Raw genomic sequence first — 20,108 nt, forward strand, 5'->3', positions numbered from 1 at the left:
AAGTTCTACCTTTGGGTAATATGACTATTATATTATTTAAAATAATTATTTCCAATTTTCTGTGTTTTTCTACTTTCTTCATTAATAAGTTTTAATTTTATCATCAAATAAATAAATATTGTGGTAAAAATTATCACAAAAAATCATTTTAAAACCACTGCCCTTGCTGTATTGAAACTCATATCTCTTTGCTGTATTTCATTCTCATCTTCCAGCAAGTATTCTCTGCTATTCCTCACCCTTGATCTAGATGTCTGCTTGACTCAGATCACCTAGAGCCTGCTGGATTTTTTAAATAGAGTCAAGAAGCAGCAATAGACATTTAGAAAAAGCACAGCATTAATAGAAACAGGAAATTTAACTGACAAAAATTATTTCCAAAACTAAGTAAAAGCCTGTTCAGCATAGCAGTGTGTTCTGTCCCAGGTCAGCTCAGTTAAGAGATCCGAGCAGTTTTCAAACTTTATCTTTCCTAAATTGGTGTGTGTGGGAGTGTGGGTGTGTGTTCACTTTTTTTTTTCCATTTTGGAAAAGGGGAACAAAGCAATAAATTACAAAAATAATGAAATAAGTGAACTAAAATCACAGAAATGCTATTCAATTAAAAATAAACGAAGCAAGCTTAAGGTTTAGCTAAGGACTCTCCTGAAAATTGCACCTTAAAGAGAATAACTCAGGCTCCACTTTATAAGTAACCACTTATCTTCTTGAACTCACATTGTTTGTTAAAAAGAAGCCTGTTCTTTTAAACAGTATTTACTTTGTATTATTGACTATTCTTTGGAAGTAAATTAAAAATAATAGAGAATGGCAAGAAAGAACGTTATTTGCCAAAGAAACGTGACAAAAGCATCTAAAGGACCACCTCCTCCTTTAACTCCTCCTTTTCCCCACAAAACACAAACTCCTCCTTTTCCCCACAAAACACAAACAAAAAACCCCAATCCTGAACCAGAAAATAAAGCAATAACATTAGGGAAGAGGTGAACTGACAGCAAATCTATTAAGTGCCTGGATGTGTGTTACTCAGAAAATGTTTGGGACAAGGTTGGTCCTGACGGATGACATAGGCCAGTGGTTTGCAATCCACACAGTATGTTGAAATCCTCTGGGAAGCTCCTGCTGGGACTGTCCTCTCAGAGGTTCTGATTCCTTTGATTTGGGTGGGGTCTTGGAATCGGGAAGTTTCAAAAGCTCCCAGGCAATTCTAACATGCTGTTATGGCTAAGAGCCACTGCACAGGTCTGACGCCTTCATTTTATGAATGAAGAAACAGTGGGTGGAGATCTCCGTGGCTCACCTGGCTCATCAGTGGCAGAACCAGTGCTATGTTTCAAGCTTAACTTCTCTTTCCACCCAATATCCTTTATACTGCTTCAGCCCAGGACAAGGTCTTATTCATTTCATAGCTACTTTACCCTGCCTGCATTTAATGAGGCTGACCCTATGATAGGTATTCATTAAATATTAATTAAATAAATTCATATCTAGTTTTCAATTGCTGATAATGACCATATTGGAAAACTTATCAGTAGAAGTGGAGTGTGCAAACTGCCAAGCGATCTCCAGAGGTTCAGCATTGAGAAACTCTCTGATTGCCTATTTTTAGGATTCAACAAGCCATCCTCACATAACCCTAGAAGCTGCAATGACTTCTATCAAAGTTGCATGGTACCAGCTAAATGAAGAGATTTTAGGATAGGCTGGGGATCGTGGGGTTTGTGGGAAATGAGGAAAGAAGGAAATTCAGAGATGTTACTCCTGAGCCACGTGTAAAATGAAGGAAATATACACAAACAGCTCATACTAGAAATAATGACAGGCTGAAAAAGGTGGAAATATGGGGACAAAGTGAAGTTTTCCCTTGATCTGGACAAATATAGAAAGTGCTAAACAAGAAGAGGAAAGGCTTGAAGAACAATGGCATTCAGATAAGGATGAGCGCACACAGACATGATATCTACTTGGTATGATTCTCAATCCAAGTTTTCCTTTAGTTCTTTTCAGGAGCACCAAGGTATTTCATTGCCTTTCAGACTTCCGCTGGCCTTGGCCTTATCTTCAGATATTTATTTATTTATTTAGTTAGTTAGTTATTTGATACAGAGTCTCTCTCTGTCGCCCAGGCTGGAGTGCAGTGGCCGGATCTCAGTTCGCTGCAAGCTCCGCCTCCCGGGTTCACGCCATTCTCCTGCCTCAGCCTCCCGAGTAGCTGGGACTACAGGCGCCCGCCACCTCGCCCGGCTAGTTTTTTGTATTTTTAGTAGAGATGGGGTTTCACCGTGTTAGCCAGGATGGTCTCCATCTCCTGACCTCATGATCCGCCTGTCTCGGCCTCCCAAAGTGCTAGGATTACAGGCTTGAGCCACCGTGCCCGTCCTATCTTCAGATACTTAAATTCTGCAGAAACAGAGTGAGAATTCTGGTGCATCTGCTTAATTTAAGGAGAATTCAAGTCAAACTGACTGGCAATATTCTTTGCACCTCACCCATCATGCTGATGTCTAAGACCCCACATTAGAGCTGCAAGCCTTTACTTACAAGCCTGGTCTCAACATGAACATTGTCCAGGAACAGGCCACACATTAAGGTTGTGTCAGTTATTGATACTTTAAGATAATGAGTGAATGAGTTCCAGCATATCCTTAAGGGGTAGTTTTGATCATCATCATTACAGAGACAACAATGGGTTTCCAATGGCTGTCTTTCACTCTTGCACCTTTGTGAGGAACAAAGCCACTTCAGTTTGCACAGTGCTTTACAGTTCACAAAATACCTTCATATCTTATCATTTGTCATTTATTATTGTATGTCCCCTTTTTATAGATGAGAAAAAGTATTAAGTAACATCTCCTGGCATCCTCTTCTATTACCACCCTTGATGAAGAACTCAGTTTGAGAGAAATAGGGCATTCTAGTGGGTGGAACCACTCAAATTTGATAGATGGGCCAGAGGCATCATAGTTCTTTCCCAGGAACATGGTGAGTCAGATCCTATCCCAAGCCACCTCCTCTACCAAGAATGGCAATCTTACAATAAATGATTAGAAAACAAGCCAATAATCCTTTTTTTTAAATTAAAAAACAATTTATTGAAAAAGAGTAATGCTTTATACAAATTCCCATTATAAAACCCCAAAATATCTATTGGTCTGTTTCCAGGTGTGGTAGAAGAATATAAAAATATTGAAATTGGATGAATTCTATTATAACAATTTTTTTGGTCATTTTGGGCCATAAAATTTTTTTGTAATGTTTAGTAACTGATATCCACATGGAATTTACACTCACACATCATGAAGATCTACGTATGTGGCAAAAGCCATTTAAATTTTAACTTCCAGAAGCATACATTCTCAGGTTTGGAAGGCACACTAAAATGTATTAGGTCCAATTCCTCGTAAGACACGGTGGCTGACTTTCCTTGTGTAGTTTATTGTGAAGTACCATCCTAGCAGCGTCAGCTGCCAGCTAACAGCAAGAGCTCTGAGGGTATCACTTAACAGATAGCACCTTATGAGTTATTATGATTCAAAAATCTCCCTTGCTGTTGGATTTACCAACACTTAGGCTTTTATTTCTTCCCATTACATCTGCTCAGCCACAAAAAGCATTGGGCCATACTCACTGCAGAAGATAAAACTTCCTTAGAATCTTATTGGTTTAGTGCACTTAATTTTACTTCACTGTCTCATCACTTGAGAGACTGGTTAAGGCAAGAAACCCATTTCTTATTTTTTTTTTATTTTCAAACATTTGAAAAGCAATACCAACACGTATGCAGTTAATTCCTCAATTCTTTCCCTTAGTGTAGCACTTTTTAAATTACAAAACCACACTTACATGTATTCTATCTCACTGGATCCCCACAACATCACCGTGAGGTGGGCAGATCAGGAATTACAAACCACCTCTTACAGATGAAGCAATAAGCATACAGCAGCCAAATGCCTTGCTCAAACACAGACAGTGATTGATAGCACCAAGACTCAAATCCAGGTCTCCAGACACCAGTGCCAACACCCTTTCCATTACATCATCTTGCTCGAGTGAAACAGCATTCTGTACAGACTGGAAAAGTAAGAGCAGTTGTTAAAGTGGTACAGAGCACAAACAACATGTCAGACACAGCTGAAAGACTGGCAGAGAGGAAGGTACTGAACCACATGAAGGTGTATGTGTAGGTTTTGTTCAGTGACTTCTAAGCAGCCAACTGAGCAAATAAAAACACTACATAGGCATAGTTCATGTTCAAAGAATGAGAGTAATATAAACTAATTAATATTCACACTACCTCTTCTAACTAGTTAAATCATTATCTCAATTTGGCAGATAGAAAAAAGAGGTAGAAAGATTAAGTGACTTGCTTACAGCTACAGAGAGAATATTTGTCACCAGCTTATCACTCCAGAAAGTCTAGCATTTTGTTCAGACAAATAGACCACACCTTATTAGGAAGATATAAACTACATGATAATTACATGTGGGAAAACAAAACAATTAAGGAAGGGGAACAAAAAGGTAGTTTAGGGGGGATATATAACTATGAATAAGTAGCTTCATAATTCGATCAATAAAATTGTGTTACAACACCTGGGTGAGCAGCATGCAGCTACTCAATTGGACAAATATTTTCAAAGCAAACAAGAATGCTATGGGTCAGAGTGCGAGGACTGCGTGGGAAGGTCAACAGGAGTCTATCACTTTGGTCATGCAGAAAGGTTTGCCTCCAAAGTTCTGATTTGTAATAAATTCTTACTGGCTTTAGAAACTAAAATGTAGACTATGAAATGTGTTAGCTTCAGGAGATAGAAACCAATGAAACACAAAACAAATAAGGGCTTAATAACGATGCAAGTGCTATAAGATTATGGTAAAAAATAAAATACGTATATGAAAAGGGCACGCATGAAGAATTGAAAGAATTCATTCTTGGTAGATTAGGCTAGGTCTTATGGCATCAGGCTAAAAGCTGATGAAGAAGAGTAAATGATATTTGACTATTATATATGTATACATAGACAACAAAGAAAAATATACCAATAAACACTTTCATCAATATGGAATTAAATACATTTACCTATTTTTAGAGATATTTTAAGTATGCTAGTATCAACATAATGAGAAGAGTATTTTACTATTTTTAATAGAAAAACATGTATATATACATATCTATATATATTTAAGGAGCACCCCCTTCCCCCATTTGAGTATGATTACTCAATGGGAAGCAGTAATACAAATGGAAAAATCCTCCCTCCTGTAATGAGGAAAGAAGATAAAATAAGACTAAGCCAAGTTTAGCAATGGGTATTTTTAACACATGGGTTTCTTTGTTCGTTTGTTTGTTTTGTAATACCATACTTCAGATTGCAATACTCAAAAGTCTAAGGTCCTAATGTTAATGATAGTATCTCAGTGTCCATTTTCGGTTTGTTCCAACATGATTGTCTCCTTTTGCCTCTGTGTCACACGTAGTCTTTCCCACTGGAAGGTGCAGGTTTTGGATAGGGCCGTGGTGTTGGGTATGAGGTGGTTTTTCGGGGACAGGAACAGCAAAGTAGGGCACCTCCCAGAAGGCAGAGAGAAGCAGCAGCCCAGCCAGTGAAGAGAGCCTGACCAAATTCGTACCTAAAAGGAAAAACCCACGTGCTTGTTAATCAGTGAATTATTGGCAACTTTTCTAATACAATAAAGGAAAAAAATCAATACTCATTATATTTTTTTCATTGAAAATAACCCCTCAATATCCATTGGGAAGTACTTTAAGATTTGTGAACATATACACAAAAGAATGTTTATATTGCAATTGTTGACAATTGTAAAGCATGTTTATGTGTTTTAGAAGTAGGGTTTGGATCATGGTTCCTAGGCTGAAACTTAGCAAAGGAAGCTATATCACTAAGTAGTAATCATATTCTATAAAGAAACTGATAGAGCATAATGGAGATAATCAGAGTTTTGAACAGATGATCCATTGATCCCAAGCACCTATATAATCTGAAATCCAAATTTTATGGTTTTGTAAAGAAAACTTCTAAGCAGCCCATGAACCATTCTGGATTAAGCGGATCCAGGCAGATGTATTAAAGCAGACACTTAGGATGGGGTATCTGTGAGTGATTATGGACAGTATGGAAGAGTAGAGAAGGGTTGGTTCTATTAGTTATAAGGCCAAGTCTGAATCCTGATGCCAACTCTCAAGTGCTGCAATTCGGGGAGAGCAACTTCACCTCTCAGCCTCAGTTTCTCCTCCTCTCAAAGCAGGATAATCCCACCTGCCTCAATAGACTGCTTTTAGGGTCACATGCAATCATGTAAATAATAATTGCAAAATGACTGGCAATTTATAAAGTGCTTTCCTGTGCATTACTGGTGTCATGACCTTGGTGAAATTTTAGACTACTGACCTCTAGCAGTTTCTGTTCTTACATTTTAAGTCTTATGGGATGGGCTCCAACACAACCATTGGAGTACGTGTTCTCCCATATGTGGGTGATTATATAAAAAGACAAACACATCTTATCTCTCCAAACACTGAGGTTTTTCATCCATTCATCTAAGCACTCAACAAACAATAATTATATTTTAACATCCTGACTGAATGTAGTTATTAGGCATTAAAGATGTGAAGACAGTGAGATGAAGAGCCTCGTCTCTGATTAAAGAATGTTGTCACATGAGAGCTAAGAATCAGCTCGACTTGCACAACTGGCAGTATTAAGAAAGATGACCTTTGTAAAGCCAATTTTGTAGTTGTGAAAGAACAAAAAATTTCAAGGTAGTGTCTGAACATACTAAAAGTATATATCATAGCTTTACGTGTAAAAATGAACCATTGGAAATGAAGTATTATTCATTAAGCCCTAGAGTAGTACAATTTTTCTCAATTAATCATAAACGGTGCATTAGTTACAAATAATCATAGAGTAGGTGCTGTAAACATCAGAATACACTTCAAAAAGGAAATTTCAAATATATTAACATCTTTGTTAATACCTGAAAACAAGGGAAAAAAAACAGAGTCCAGTATACAGTTGAAAAGTTTAGGGCTTAAAACTGTTCTGCTTTGGAAGGTATTTTGTCATCAATTCAGGCTGTTAAAGCAATTATCAAACTCATTTTAACATAAGTCACAGATCATTTAAATTGTTTGTAGGTTTGACATAAAATTCTTGAAAGCAAATCTGGGAAATGATGGCACTAGAAGGACTTTGTAGAACATAAAAAGGGTATTTTCTCAGAAAACAAACTATTTTACGCATGAATAGCATTACCTGGCATTGACTGGGGTCATGGGGTCATAGAATTCTTGAACAATCCTATTGCCATACCATGCTGTGGCAACTAAAATAGCCAGACCTACAGAAATTCAGAACAAAAGACTGTTAATCACCATGGAATACTAAGCCTAAATACACAAGCTGTTAAACCAAAACATATTTTGCAAGAATTAAGTCTCATCAACAGTGTTGACATTTTTATTTTGGTATTAAGGAGATTAGAAGTCCAGATACGATTTATTCCAAGTACCTATTAAAATATAAAAAATACTAGGTTGGAGTTAGACAAAATTTATACTTTTTATGACATCTTGGCACAAATAATGCTTTTTTGGAAACCATTAGTCAGGTGTATATTGTACAAAATCTCTTTTAAATATACTCTTATACATTAGGGTACTAAACTACATTTGATAAAACTATTGTCATTATTAGTACAGATGGAATTACTTGCAAAAGGGGAAGATGAAAACTCTTCTATGTTCTTGATCAAACTCAAAATTTACATTTCTGCAGAATCAAAAGGAATGCAAGCAGCTAGACAGCAGTGAGATTAGGACATGTCTCAGAATGGACCAGAATACCTGTATTACTACTGCCCGATTGGCCAAGGAAATACCTGGCATAGGTATAGATTGACCTGAGATTTGTTGAGGGTGCCACATTAGATCAATTTATGCAAAATCTCAATTTCCCATGGCATTTTATATTCAATGATAGCAGATAAATAATTTAGTCAAAATCATTCACTTAATCATTTATAAGATGTATACAATACCTCATTTTTTCTTATCAAAAAAGTTAAATAACTCTTTTATAGTAATTTTAAGCATTCAATATAGACAGATTAGACGTTTCTATGCTACTCTCTCTCCCCAACCAAAAACATAGTCCAGTGTAATTGCCACTAGACATGACAGAAAACACTATTGCTTTTGGCTGCTCAAATAGACCATGTGAATGGTCTTGAACTTGTGACCCTTACTCCTAAGAGAAGTCCCTGAAACTGCAATAGGAGTGATGCAGTCACCTGTGGGAGTTACAAGAAGGCAAGCAAAAGAAGAATGCAATGCATTCCATCCTCATCGTCTTCTAAGCACTTCATACACTTCATGCCAATGATGGCCACAAAGATTACTATTCACAGCCTTTGATATAAGATTAAATTATTGGGAATAAAACACTATCCATGCGTTTTCAGACAGGAGACAATTTGTATTTGGGTAAACTGAGAGACTGGTCATTTTAAACTAACCATCTCTTTAGCAAAGCCACAGATACTCTTCCTTAATTACTGGTTAAACTGATATATTATACTGGAGCAAAAGCCCCTACAAGTCTTCTGTCAAAAATAAAACAGGAAAATAAAGTCGATTCTGTTTTTCCTATTAGTAGATTTATATAATTAATTATATCTGTTATTTAAAAATATATACTATAATATACTACATATATAATATATGCATATAATACCTAATATAGAGAACATATAGTAGTCTATGATAGCTGTATAATATATACAGAGATTATATATATAATACAGTGTACAAATATAAAAAAACATATATACACACAGAGAGATTATATATGTATGTATATATACACACACATAAATATACATATACTATAATTTTAAAAATAAGCATTATTATAAAGCTTTGAAATAATGTCCATGTTTTCTGACTTTGATTTTCTCAAATGACACATAATGTAACTTATCAATCAACACCTGAATTAAAAAACAGATATTTTCCTTCCTTTTTTTTTTTTTTGGAGACACTCTTTTGTTGCTTAGGCTGGAGTGCAGTGGCGCGATCTTGGCTCCCTAGTTGAGGTGATTCTCATGCCTCAGCCTCTGGAGTATATGGAATTGCAGGCGTGCAACACCACACCCAGCTAATTTTTGTATTTTTAGTAGAGATGGGGTTTCACCATGTTGGCCAGGCTAGTCTCGAACTTCTGACCTCAGGTGATCCGCCCTCCTCAGCCTCTGAAAGTGCTGGGATTACAGGCGTGAACCACCACACCTGGCCTAAAAAAACACATATTTATTTTCAATGGAAAATATAATATTATTTTACCAAAAAAATTTAAAAGTATTTCTGTATTTTTTTTTTTCTTGCCTTAAACTGACCATTCCAACAGGCCACCTCTACTCCAGTTGGCCTTTCTTTTCATTGGTCTATGGGTACATCCTGTTTATTCTCGAATTCGATCTGCCCAACTGGAATGCTGTCCTTATTTTTCTCCAATAAACCCAATCCTTCCATCCCTCACAGACCTGAAGGGTTCACATATTCTTGTGTTTTCTCTCACTACTCCCCATCTTTTCCATATAGTATCTGTGGAGACAACATAGGAATTTTCTGAATTACATGAGCTTCCTCCTTAGCGTTTGCTAAATAGTGAACAACTTTCTACACTCTAAGAGACTGGTTCTAACAAACCAGTTGCCACTTGAAACTTCAACCAACAGACCTGTCAGATGTGAGCAGAGCTCTCAAATTTTCATTTGGTTTGTGTTTGAGAACATGAAAGTCAACGGGACTTCAGGTCTATGTTTGCAGTTTGCCTTAGAGACTGAAATCAAGTGTAATGAATCCAACGTAATAGATTTCAAATCATACTAGGAACAGATTAGTAAGGTGAAAGCAAGGCACAGCTTCTATTACCTGCAAGAAGAAATATCACGCCCCCAATGACAGCCATCCTCATCTTCTGTACCTCATCGTCTTCCAAGCACTTCATACACTTCATGCCAACGGTGGCCACAAAGATTGCTATCACTCCCAGGAGGATGCCAACCACCATCAAGGCACGGGTTGCTTGCAATGTGCCTGGCAGAAAACATTTTAAAACATGTGAAATATGCTTGGACCAACAAGAGAAAAATGGAAGAAGACCAAGTATATGTCACTGTTGTAAGGAAGAGAGAAAACTGGACTAGGAATCTAGAGACGCCAGTCATACTGGTATTTCCACTGATAACCCAACATACAGTATCTTCTCCAGAAAAACAAATGCTGGGCTGGATGATGAAAAAGAGATCCCTCCACTCCAACAGTTTATGTTTTCAACATTAAATTCAAAATCAACTGGAAAAATAATTAATGATCTAATTGAATAGGGTTAGCTGAACTAATACATATTTATTTTTTACTAAGGGATTTTAATCCTTGCTAAGATAATTTTAATTTTAAGTAAAAATCATATATATGATCCTGGATGTTAGCTATTTGTAATCAAAATGGTTTTCAGTATATCTTTGATATTAGTTACCAGCTTTACACCCCAATCAGCAAGCTTCAGAAAAACTGGGTGAATTGGAGGATAAAAAATAAATGTTTTATAGATTATCATGACTGGATAAGCAATATTCATATTTCCAGTAATGTGAATAGGAGGAGTAGGGGAGAATATAGAAGTCATTTTCTTAAAACAAAACAAAATAACCTTTGAGATGTTACCTTGAAACATAGTAGTAGATTCTTATTCAAAGATATCACCAGTTTTTAAAGCTATTTAAGCTGTGATGTTGTAAAATAACACACGCAATAATTCAATGTAGCATTTCTCAGGATTCCATTTTTTTCTCATTCCCCATTATTATTTTTGGTGTACTAACTCATGAGCAAATAAACAGGGTCAAGTTTGAGAGATTATCAATATGCTTCTTAAAGAGTAAAAGCTTGATTCATTGTGGCATAAAGGCACGGACTTTTAAATATGAACTGAAACTATGCTGGTTAGAAGATTTTGTTTAAATTCTAGATTTATGTCCTCTTTTAATTAAAGATCACTATATCATTGACAGTGAAAGTATGTGACAAGTACTTTTTGCATATATAAGTATTTTTCAGCTTTAATGAACTATGCTATCTTGAGCAAGAAACTTAGTATTGTTTGGAATAATATTTCAATTATATAAGTAAAATGTAAATTATATCTTTATCCAGTGGATTGGAACAATTGACTCCTTGATGGTCTTTAAAAGTGACTGAGATGTTGGAAAGGTTTTGTATCTCAATGTCTAATTAGGCCTAGGCTTAACCTTAATATCATCAAGATTGAGAACTTAGGTTACCAATCATAACTGAAGCTAAATAGTTCTAAAACTTCCTTAAATCTTGATTTACTGATTATCCGTCTTTGCTATAACCAGAAAACCTATGATAAAATTATAGTAATCTCTTTCTTTTTCTTTTTTTCCTTTTTTTGAGACAGGGTCTCGCTCTGTTGCCCAGGCTGGAGTGCAGTGGTGCAATCTCAGCTCACTGCAAACTCCGCCTCCAGGGCTCAAGCGATTCTCATCCCACAGCCTCCTGAGTAGCTGGGACTACAGGCAGGAGCCACCATGCTGGGCTATTTTTTTTTTTGGTGGGGGGGTATTTCAGTAGAGATGGGTTTCACCATGTTGCCCAGGATGGTCTCGAACTCCTGAGGTCAGGTGGTCCACCCACCTCGGCCTCCCAAAGTTCTGGGATTACCAGCATGAGCCACTGCACCTGGCCATAATCTCTTTCTAGAAGTATCAAAGGTATTGTTTACAGTATTTGAGAGATATTTTGGAAGCCAAGGTACAGTTTTACTTGATTTCATTTAAAAATAAAAAAGAGACTTCCTGGTTCCCCTCACACACTGACCTCCTCATAAGCATGTATGGGCGCACATGCACACTGACCCACACACTTATATCAAGACTCCAGGTGGCAGAGGGACTGCTGGATCAAAACACATGTTCCATGGACCACAGATTTACCAGGAAGGAACTGAAGCTGCTTGTAAGGTTATTTCGCAACTTTTTGCTTGGAATCACAAGCCATACTGTGGTATGAAGAGGAAAGTACCAAGGACTCCATGGTTAAGGTATTTCCTCTTTCTGAGGGATGGTTTTTGCAAAGGCTATCATTATTGGAAAATAACAAAATAATTCAACCCATACATAACACAGATTTCAGATGTGGTCCTAAGATTACACGTGGGAGGAAAATATTTCAGGCAGAGATCTGCTGGAAGAGGAGATGCTGAAAGTAACAAAGATGGTCCACGTCTGGAGGATAGGGAAACCACGTATCTCAGTTTGCCTGGAACAGTCCTAGCTCTAAAGTTGAAAGTCTTACATCCTTAGAAGGTCCTCAGTCTTGGACAAATTGGGAGAACTGGTCACCCTAATGTAGGATGATAGGATGTGTAAAGTAAAACGAAGTTTAGCAAGGTGGGCAGAAGGCATATGTCATGCAGAGCTTTGCAAATTAGGGTAAGAAGTTTGGATTCTATTCTAAGTATAATCAGAAGTCATATGATTGTCTTGAGAAAGGGGCGACATGATTTTTACTGTCAGTATAGAGATCACACAATCAATAAATATTATTTCTATGATAGCCCTTCCAGCATCCAGCATCTTATATTTCACAGCCTCCTCCATTTTATTTTTTCATAAATACTCTTTTTCAACCTTTCATTAATCATTTTTGATGTTTTTTCTGATCTTGCTCCAAGTTTTTCTCTTTGTTCAAGTTGTGGGGCTGCAAACTGGACCCAGTTTATATAATAATCACACTGATCTTTTCTTCAAGTAAAAACAGAAGGTCACTCGTCCAGCAGGTCTGAGCACTTAGATTACAGGGTAGTCTTCAAGAGAAGTCTAACCGGGCATCAATCTCATGAGTCAGACTGTGTAAAACTACTGATCTCCCAGGCAAGGAACACATGTGCATAAACTACTCCAGGGCCCTTACTGCACCCACCTGGAATATCTAATATTCACATTTTTAATCTCTAAGTTTTTGCCCATTAAGTTCTCAAAGAAAACACATTTGATGCATGTCAAATCTATCTTGCCACTTCGTCTACAAAGTGTTCTTTCCAAGGGGCTGGGGACTAATATTCTGTTCTGTGATTGCTAATAAACCTACCAGGTTTCCTTTCTCTATAGAATAATATATTATTTGCATAATACACAAAAAGTAATGGAGAAAATGAAAAACACAATATTTAAAAATTGCATAAACCATAGAAATGAGATGCTGTTTTGTTTTTTAAAATGTCATTTTGCAAAGTAACATTTTCACTTACATCCTGTCAACCATTGACTTATAAAATTTATTTGTATGTTCCAATATTAGATTTGCATCAAACCCAAAATCTTACTTTACTTCATTGGAGACATTTGGATAAATTCTTAAGTATAGTGATATGTGAGGAAAATGCAAAAATAATATACACATGCAGTCACGCACAAAAAGCTGAGAATTAAAAAAGCAAGGCATAGGTAATGATATATTACAAGTCAAAGTTAAGCAACTATTGTGTTACAAGTTACAAGTGTTTTATGTGCAGATCAAATCTAAATTGCACAGTTTTAAGCTGGAACCAGATGAATACCTTCAGATCATAGAAGTGTTTTAAATCAGAGTTGTAAAGTATGTAATTGTGAACTCCTGGATGATTTGAATCAGATATTTATTCCTATTTCCATCTAAAGCACCAAGCACGGTACTTGAAAAGTCACATGGATTTATCAAATTTCAATAAATTTAAATTAGAACATGTCTTTATGCTTTAAAAAGCTGTACCTATATGATAGGTAAAAATACTTATTCTCTTTTGTTTAGCTTAATTTTTGAAATAATACTTAGAAACACCTCCCTTGAGAGCCTGGTATGCTAAAATCTTGCTGCCAAAAGCAAGACTTAGCTTAGGTTACTAAAAACTAGAAACTCATGCAGATAATACAAATTGTACTTTTTGCTTAGTTTGATCAATTTTTTAAAGTGTGCATCTAACGAGCTTCAAAGCTGAACTTTTGTTTTATTTTTCCCTAATGGAATGATGAGTGGCAGAGCAGAGAAGTTAAGAGGGATGTTTGAAAGCTATAAAACAACACTTTGGATGAGATAGATGCAGTATAGCCTTGCAATATTAACTTTGAATTGGTTTGATTAGAACAAATCTATGAACAAACATGTTCCTTTTCTCGCTTCTTAAATTTGCAGCTAACTCTGCAATATTATGACCAATGACTAAAGTTGTCTATGGAGAACCTGGTTAGCAAACATTAAAAAAATTACACTATTTTTTCTCGTCATTATTCAGCAGGAAACAGAGAAGGCAGTCTTTTAATTATGTTTAGCTAGACTGATAATCTTGAGATTAAAGACCCCCTAAGGAGTTCTCATCATTTTCAACCTGAAAGTATAATTAAAAGTAAATATGAAGATCTCTACTTATGAGACAAGAAGTGAGTTGGAAGTTACTGATCTACTACAGTTAGGTTAATCAACAAATGTGTAGAAAGACATATATGGAATTTTTCTAAAGCTTTAAAGTCTTGCTATACAAGCAGTAGAATCTACTATCAATACCAGACATTGTTTATGCTATTTTCTAGCCATATTACCTTAGGTTCTATATATCATAAACAAAATACAGTCATCTCTTGGTATACAAGGGTGATTGCTTCCAGGACTACCCACAGGTAACTAAATCTGCACATGCTCAAGTCCTACAGTTGATCCTGTGGAAGCCTTGTATACAGAAAGTCAACCCTCCCTACATGCAGGCTTTGGACCCTCAGATACTGTATTCTTGATCGGTATTGGTTGAAAGAAATCCACCTATAAGTGAACCCTTGCCGTTCAAACCTGTGTTGTTCAAATGTTGACTGCAGATTCCAATTCTACCTCATTCCCACATCGTCTCTCTTTGCATCTGTAGTTGCTTAATTAGTATTAAGTGAATAAATGAACTGATGATTGGGTGACTAGAACAAAAATACTGTACTTTCTTCTCCCCTGCAATTAAGTGAACTCAACACAGATCATCACAGAAGTGTACTCCGCTGGCTTTTTTCCATATTAAATCTTTTACTCTTACTGAAGTTCAGCATTTCATAAAAGTCCTAATCATTAGCATTTCCCACTTATTGGTGCGTGAGGTGGTGGTCACCAGATGTGACCTCAGAACATCAGCAAAATCAGGAGTGAAAATGACCCTGGATGAGGCAGGATGTACCACTTTTCAGGATGTCCTCAGAAGTTTTGCTCCTTTCTCGTTTGTGTGTTTCTTCGAGAAATTTTCTCAGAATTAAGTTGATGCTTCTATATTACCTCCACTATACTTCCTTAATCACTCCAATTAAGGAAACCTAAGCTATGTGACTTGCCTCTTCCTCTTCAATCACTGAAGTAATAACAAAGAATGCTGGCACTGGAAGGCATCTTAGAACTCATCTTAGCTGCACCATCCTTAACTGCAAGAATAGGGCCTGGCTTGCATCTGTTGAGTGGATAAATGAATCATAGATTCATCTCCCTATTCCTCCCACTCTGCCCTGTTTTATAAGTGGGGTAACTACTTGAAACCAGGGAGATCACGTGGTTCACCATTATACACCTGGCTACTTAGTGCCAAACCGCAGTAAGAATAGAGAACTTCTGATCTCAAGCCTGGATTTTTGTTTCAACTTCCATTATTCTAAGAGTCAGACTGATTTATGAAGTACACCTGAACACCAGTGGTCCTTCGAGTACCCTCGGTTCAGCAGGCATAAAGCATCTGGAGAAGCATAAATAGGTGCCCTCCTCTCCACTTAGGCTTCAAAGACTGTCCAAGTCAGTGATTTTGTTTCTCTGATTGAGCCTGACATCATGGTGAGAGTACTGGGAAACCTCACAGCCACCAATACTCATTAAGCACACCTACACACATGTGGATTCATGCAAAGCAAGTTAAACAGGCTAGAGGAGCGTATAAACAAATTACAGAATCTCAGGGTTCGCTGAGATTGAGAGAGAGTCTAGCCTAACCTCCCATTTGTCTGGTGCTTGGATCTTCCCTACAACATTCCTTCAAAATGCTTATTTATTCTCTGCTTGCACACCTCCCACCATGCAGCCTCCTACAGCAACCCAGTCTTTGGACAGCTCTAGCTATTAAAGTCAACTAAGAAGAAACAGTTAACCAAGCACAGAAAATTGGTGCTAGTGTCCTAAAAGTTTGAGAATTAGATGAGAACAACGCAAGAGGTACAGGTGACTCAAGAAACGTCTACTGTAACTGTATCTGGCACTTTTTGTAGATTCCAACTTTTCGGCTACAAGAATGCCCAGGGTCAATAAAATCTCATAATTTGGATGAAATGGAAATTGTATCAGCTATTATAAAACTACAATACACAATGTGACATTTGTTTCCCCCAGGAAGTTCCTCAGTTATATTTTCATAAACTGCTTGGCAAGAACTACCTAAAAGAAGAAGACTTGCTGTATCTTATTTTGTATTTACTGTATGCACTATTAGCACACTGTATTCCTTCAGCTACTTTATGAAGGTCATATGCTTTTTACAACCTACCCTACATAACCACGGAAAGAAGAGATTTTAATACCTCCAGTGCTAAAGCCTTGGCAAAGCCCTGCATCTGGGCTCAAAGACAAGTGTTCGCTACTGGGAAAGACAGCAAGGTACAATTTCAGGAAACCCACAGCTAAGCTTTTCACCTAAACACACTTAATGAAATGCAGCTTTTTTTACGAGGGATACTGCTTAAATATACACACATAACCTTTTTCATCTCTACATGTAACAAAAGTATCCCAAAACCAGCCAATGAATCACCATCCCAGATCTCTACAGCTGGTGGGCGTAAACACCACTGCTCAGGCAGAGAAATGGAGTAAGGTTTCCTGGACTCCATCCAAAAGCATCCCGTGAGTCATGGCAGGTTAGAAGAGAAAACCTGTGAGTCCAGGGTCCCTCTTCTGAGAATGGGTTTTGAGAGAAAGGTGTAAGCCACACCTTGGATAAACTATGGCTTTAAGTAAAACAAAAGTGGATTCTGATCTGGAGTTTAAAAAAAAAACTAGGAAGGCATCTCTAAAGTGTATGTGGGGGAATAGGTATTTAGTCCTTTCACCACAGTTTTAAAAACAGTAATAACTACATTAACCAAAAATGAAAGTAAAACATTTTAACACATTATCATGTGTAAGGATAATCCCTTTGAGTTTTTACAACATGGATCAATCTGATTTCATTTGGTCATCTCAGGAAAGTTAAAAGAAAACCTATTTAAAGATGCTGAAAAGGAACTATTTTGATCAGAGGAACAAAACTGACAGTGAGGCCTCTCTGGAATTGTCCTTAGAAACCTCCACCTGCCAATTCCTTAACGTGCTACCTAAAATGCCTGACACCGTTTCCTTAAATGTATTTATCTTCCCATGGAGAAATTCAATAATTATTACCTAATTTTTCACTTTATAAGCACAAATATAACCCATGAGGGTAATGAGCAACACATAATTACTAAACTTAGAGATTAGTTTTGGTGTAAAGAAGTCCTAACATGGGAACCTTCAGAAGCTAAAATCGTAACACTCAAAACGACCATGCACATTGACTGAGCCAATGCCACAGGTATTCAAGGTGCTCTAAACTATATGGCTTTTGATATACACTATTAACAGTTGTCCTTTGATAGGAGGTAGACAAAACAAGTTAAGTAAACTTGAACAATGCCAACACTTTCCACCCTTAGCACACAATGGGGGCTAGTGGGCAGTCACGTTTATCTAGGCAAAGACTAAGGGACCTTTTCTTCAAGTGAGTTAAAGGTCATAACAGACACATGATATAAGACAAGTAATGTGATTTCTCAAGGAAGATACTCCAGCCATGAATCATTATTACCTAAGTAAACAGGAATTTAATGATTTTTCTGACAAGTTACTCAAAACCTTTAATTAAAAAAAGTAAAAAATTATCCTATTATCCTTCTCCCCACCATCCTTAAAAATATGACCCTCTATACAATCCTTTCCAACGTGACAAGGGGTCACTGAACATCCATTACACAGAAATTCCTTTGTGGAAGATGGAAACCTAAGGAAGACCCACCTCTTCTTTCTCTCTCACTGCCTTCCACTCCCAGCTGACCTCTGATTTCATCAGCTATAACTAGTTTGCTGCATTTCCCTTCAGTGCCTTTACTTTTCCCTTTGTATTATGTTGGGCAGGTTATTTAGAACCTTTGTTGACAGCCTTCCCCCACCTGCCACCAACCTTCTCTTTCCAAGATAGAACTACACCATCAGCCTCCACTGAAGACCTTGGGTCTAAAAATTAAAACTTTGGGGGAATCTCAAGCGGCTTCTCCAAAGAGTCTTGCAAGGGGCCTCCCTGCACTAACTAGATCTTACACATTAAAAGAATCATCCTCAAGTATGAGCAGAAGACACTTAGGACATTTCAAGTAGGAATGTAAATTTTACTATGAAAAATCATAGTAAAGGTTACAAAAATTATATCTCATACTTGAGGATTATTTATTTAAGCTTGCACACTTGAGAAGTTACCAGGCTCCAAACTTTTTAAGCCATCCCATTTTCTTGTCTGAACTCTACCAATCCCCAATTTACCCCAGATCTCAGAGTGCCTAGGAGAGGTCTCAGAGCTCAAGTTCCGGTTTAGCCTTCACTCCCTCCATCTCCACCCACCAGCATAGGAATTTAGGAGGAAGCCACACCTAGAGTGGTAGAAAAGTGTCACCCAGGGAGTTTTAGGCAAAACTAGAGCTTATGCGTGGGCGTCCCTTTTCTCAAACCAGGATTCTCTTCATTTCCTTATGACAGAGCACATGATCAGAAGACTTGATCAACTGAAGACTGATAATCATGGAATCACACGACAGAATGAGGCCATAAGGGAGCTGCAGGGGGACTGGGGCCTCTGGACGGCGGCTGTGAGGTGGGGGTGCACTCACTGCTCAGATTCAGCAAGGAGTCAAAGACTTTGCACTGGATCTGCCCGGTGCTCTGCGACACGCAGGACATCCACAGCCCCTCGTACATGGCCTGGGCGGTCACGATGTTGTCGCCGGCATAGGAGTAAATCCTCCACTGGGGCAGGGCAGTGCTGACGATGGCGCCGATCCATCCCAGGAAGGCGAGAATGAAGCCCAAAAGCTGCAGCCCCGCGTTGGCCATGACTCGCTCGGCCGCCCGCGCTGGCTCAGGGGTGGCAGGTGCAGAAGGCTGAGTTTGCAGGTGCGCAACGCGAGCTCCCGAAGGTGGCTGGGCCCCGCGGAGGAAGTTAAAGCGGGGAGTCCTGCTCGCTGCGCCGCCGCTGGAGACGCTCTGGGTCCGGGTTGGGGTCCAGGGCCGGGGCGGCGCTGGAGTCTGGATACTAGAAGCTGCGGTTGCTCCCAGGCTCAGGAACTGAGACGCCAAACCGCGGGGCGCCGCGATTTAAAGCAGCTCCGCCCGCCTCAGCCCCGGCAGCCGGGGAGCGCCCCCTGGCGGTTTCAGGGCGGCTCACCGAGAGGGCGCCGGGAGCGCCGGGTTGGGGAAACACGCGGCTGGCGGCGTGGGGACCGTCCCGCAGGGCCAGGCGCTACAGCTGCGTCCCTGCTCGTTTTCCCTGGTGGATCTTCCCGCTCCTGTCAGGCGTTTCACGCTTTTCATTCATTCACTCCAGTTATCCAAAAATTACTCTGCACTGCACCTGTAAATCCTAAAATCAAAGATGAAAAAATGAGCCCTCAAGAGCTGCAGTTTTAGGTTTAATACCCTTTTCCTAATATCTTATTAAAGGCATTTCCACCCAACTCCGCATCTCCCCCCATCACACACATTTCTCTCTCCTTTACTTGGCTTCCTCCCCCTTCTCCTTTCATCTCTCTGCTCCCTTCTGTCAAGGTCGTTCCATCACTTGTCTCTGCAAGGGAGAGATCTTTACACTCTACAGATTGGGAAACAGAGCCAGAGAGAACATGATTCACACACACACACACACACACACACACACACACACACACACACACAC

General features: G+C 38.4%; 1 protein-coding gene across 1 annotated transcript; it reads right to left on the reverse strand.

The window, feature by feature from the left end:
* Nucleotides 1-5,045: 5,045 nt before the first annotated feature.
* CLDN1 (claudin 1) lies at nucleotides 5,046-19,498 on the reverse strand. The gene is made up of 4 exons (XM_023214742.1): nucleotides 19,048-19,498; nucleotides 9,956-10,120; nucleotides 7,278-7,362; nucleotides 5,046-5,631 (listed from the first exon to the last, which is right to left on the reverse strand). The coding sequence occupies exons 1-4, from the start codon at nucleotides 19,268-19,270 to the stop codon at nucleotides 5,469-5,471; spliced, it is 636 nt and encodes a 211-aa protein (XP_023070510.1). The 5' UTR covers nucleotides 19,271-19,498; the 3' UTR covers nucleotides 5,046-5,468.
* Between the last annotated feature and the right edge of the window lie 610 nt (nucleotides 19,499-20,108).

Source organism: Piliocolobus tephrosceles, chromosome 2 (genome assembly GCF_002776525.5).
Source record: "Piliocolobus tephrosceles isolate RC106 chromosome 2, ASM277652v3, whole genome shotgun sequence".
In the NCBI taxonomy this organism is placed as follows: Eukaryota; Metazoa; Chordata; class Mammalia; order Primates; family Cercopithecidae; genus Piliocolobus; species Piliocolobus tephrosceles.

What these genes read in the sequence shown, in the direction of transcription:
- CLDN1 (XM_023214742.1), bottom strand. Translation starts at nt 19,270, where the DNA reads ATGGCCAACGCGGGGCTGCAGCTTTTGGGCTTCATTCTCGCCTTCCTG. An exon ending in CGTGATATTTCTTCTTGCAG is followed by an intron (nt 7,363 to 9,955) that starts GTAATAGAAGCT and finishes GAATTTCTGTAG; the next exon opens with GTCTGGCTATTTTAGTTGCC. An exon ending in ATGACCCCAGTCAATGCCAG is followed by an intron (nt 5,632 to 7,277) that starts GTAATGCTATTC and finishes TTTTCCTTTTAG; the next exon opens with GTACGAATTTGGTCAGGCTC.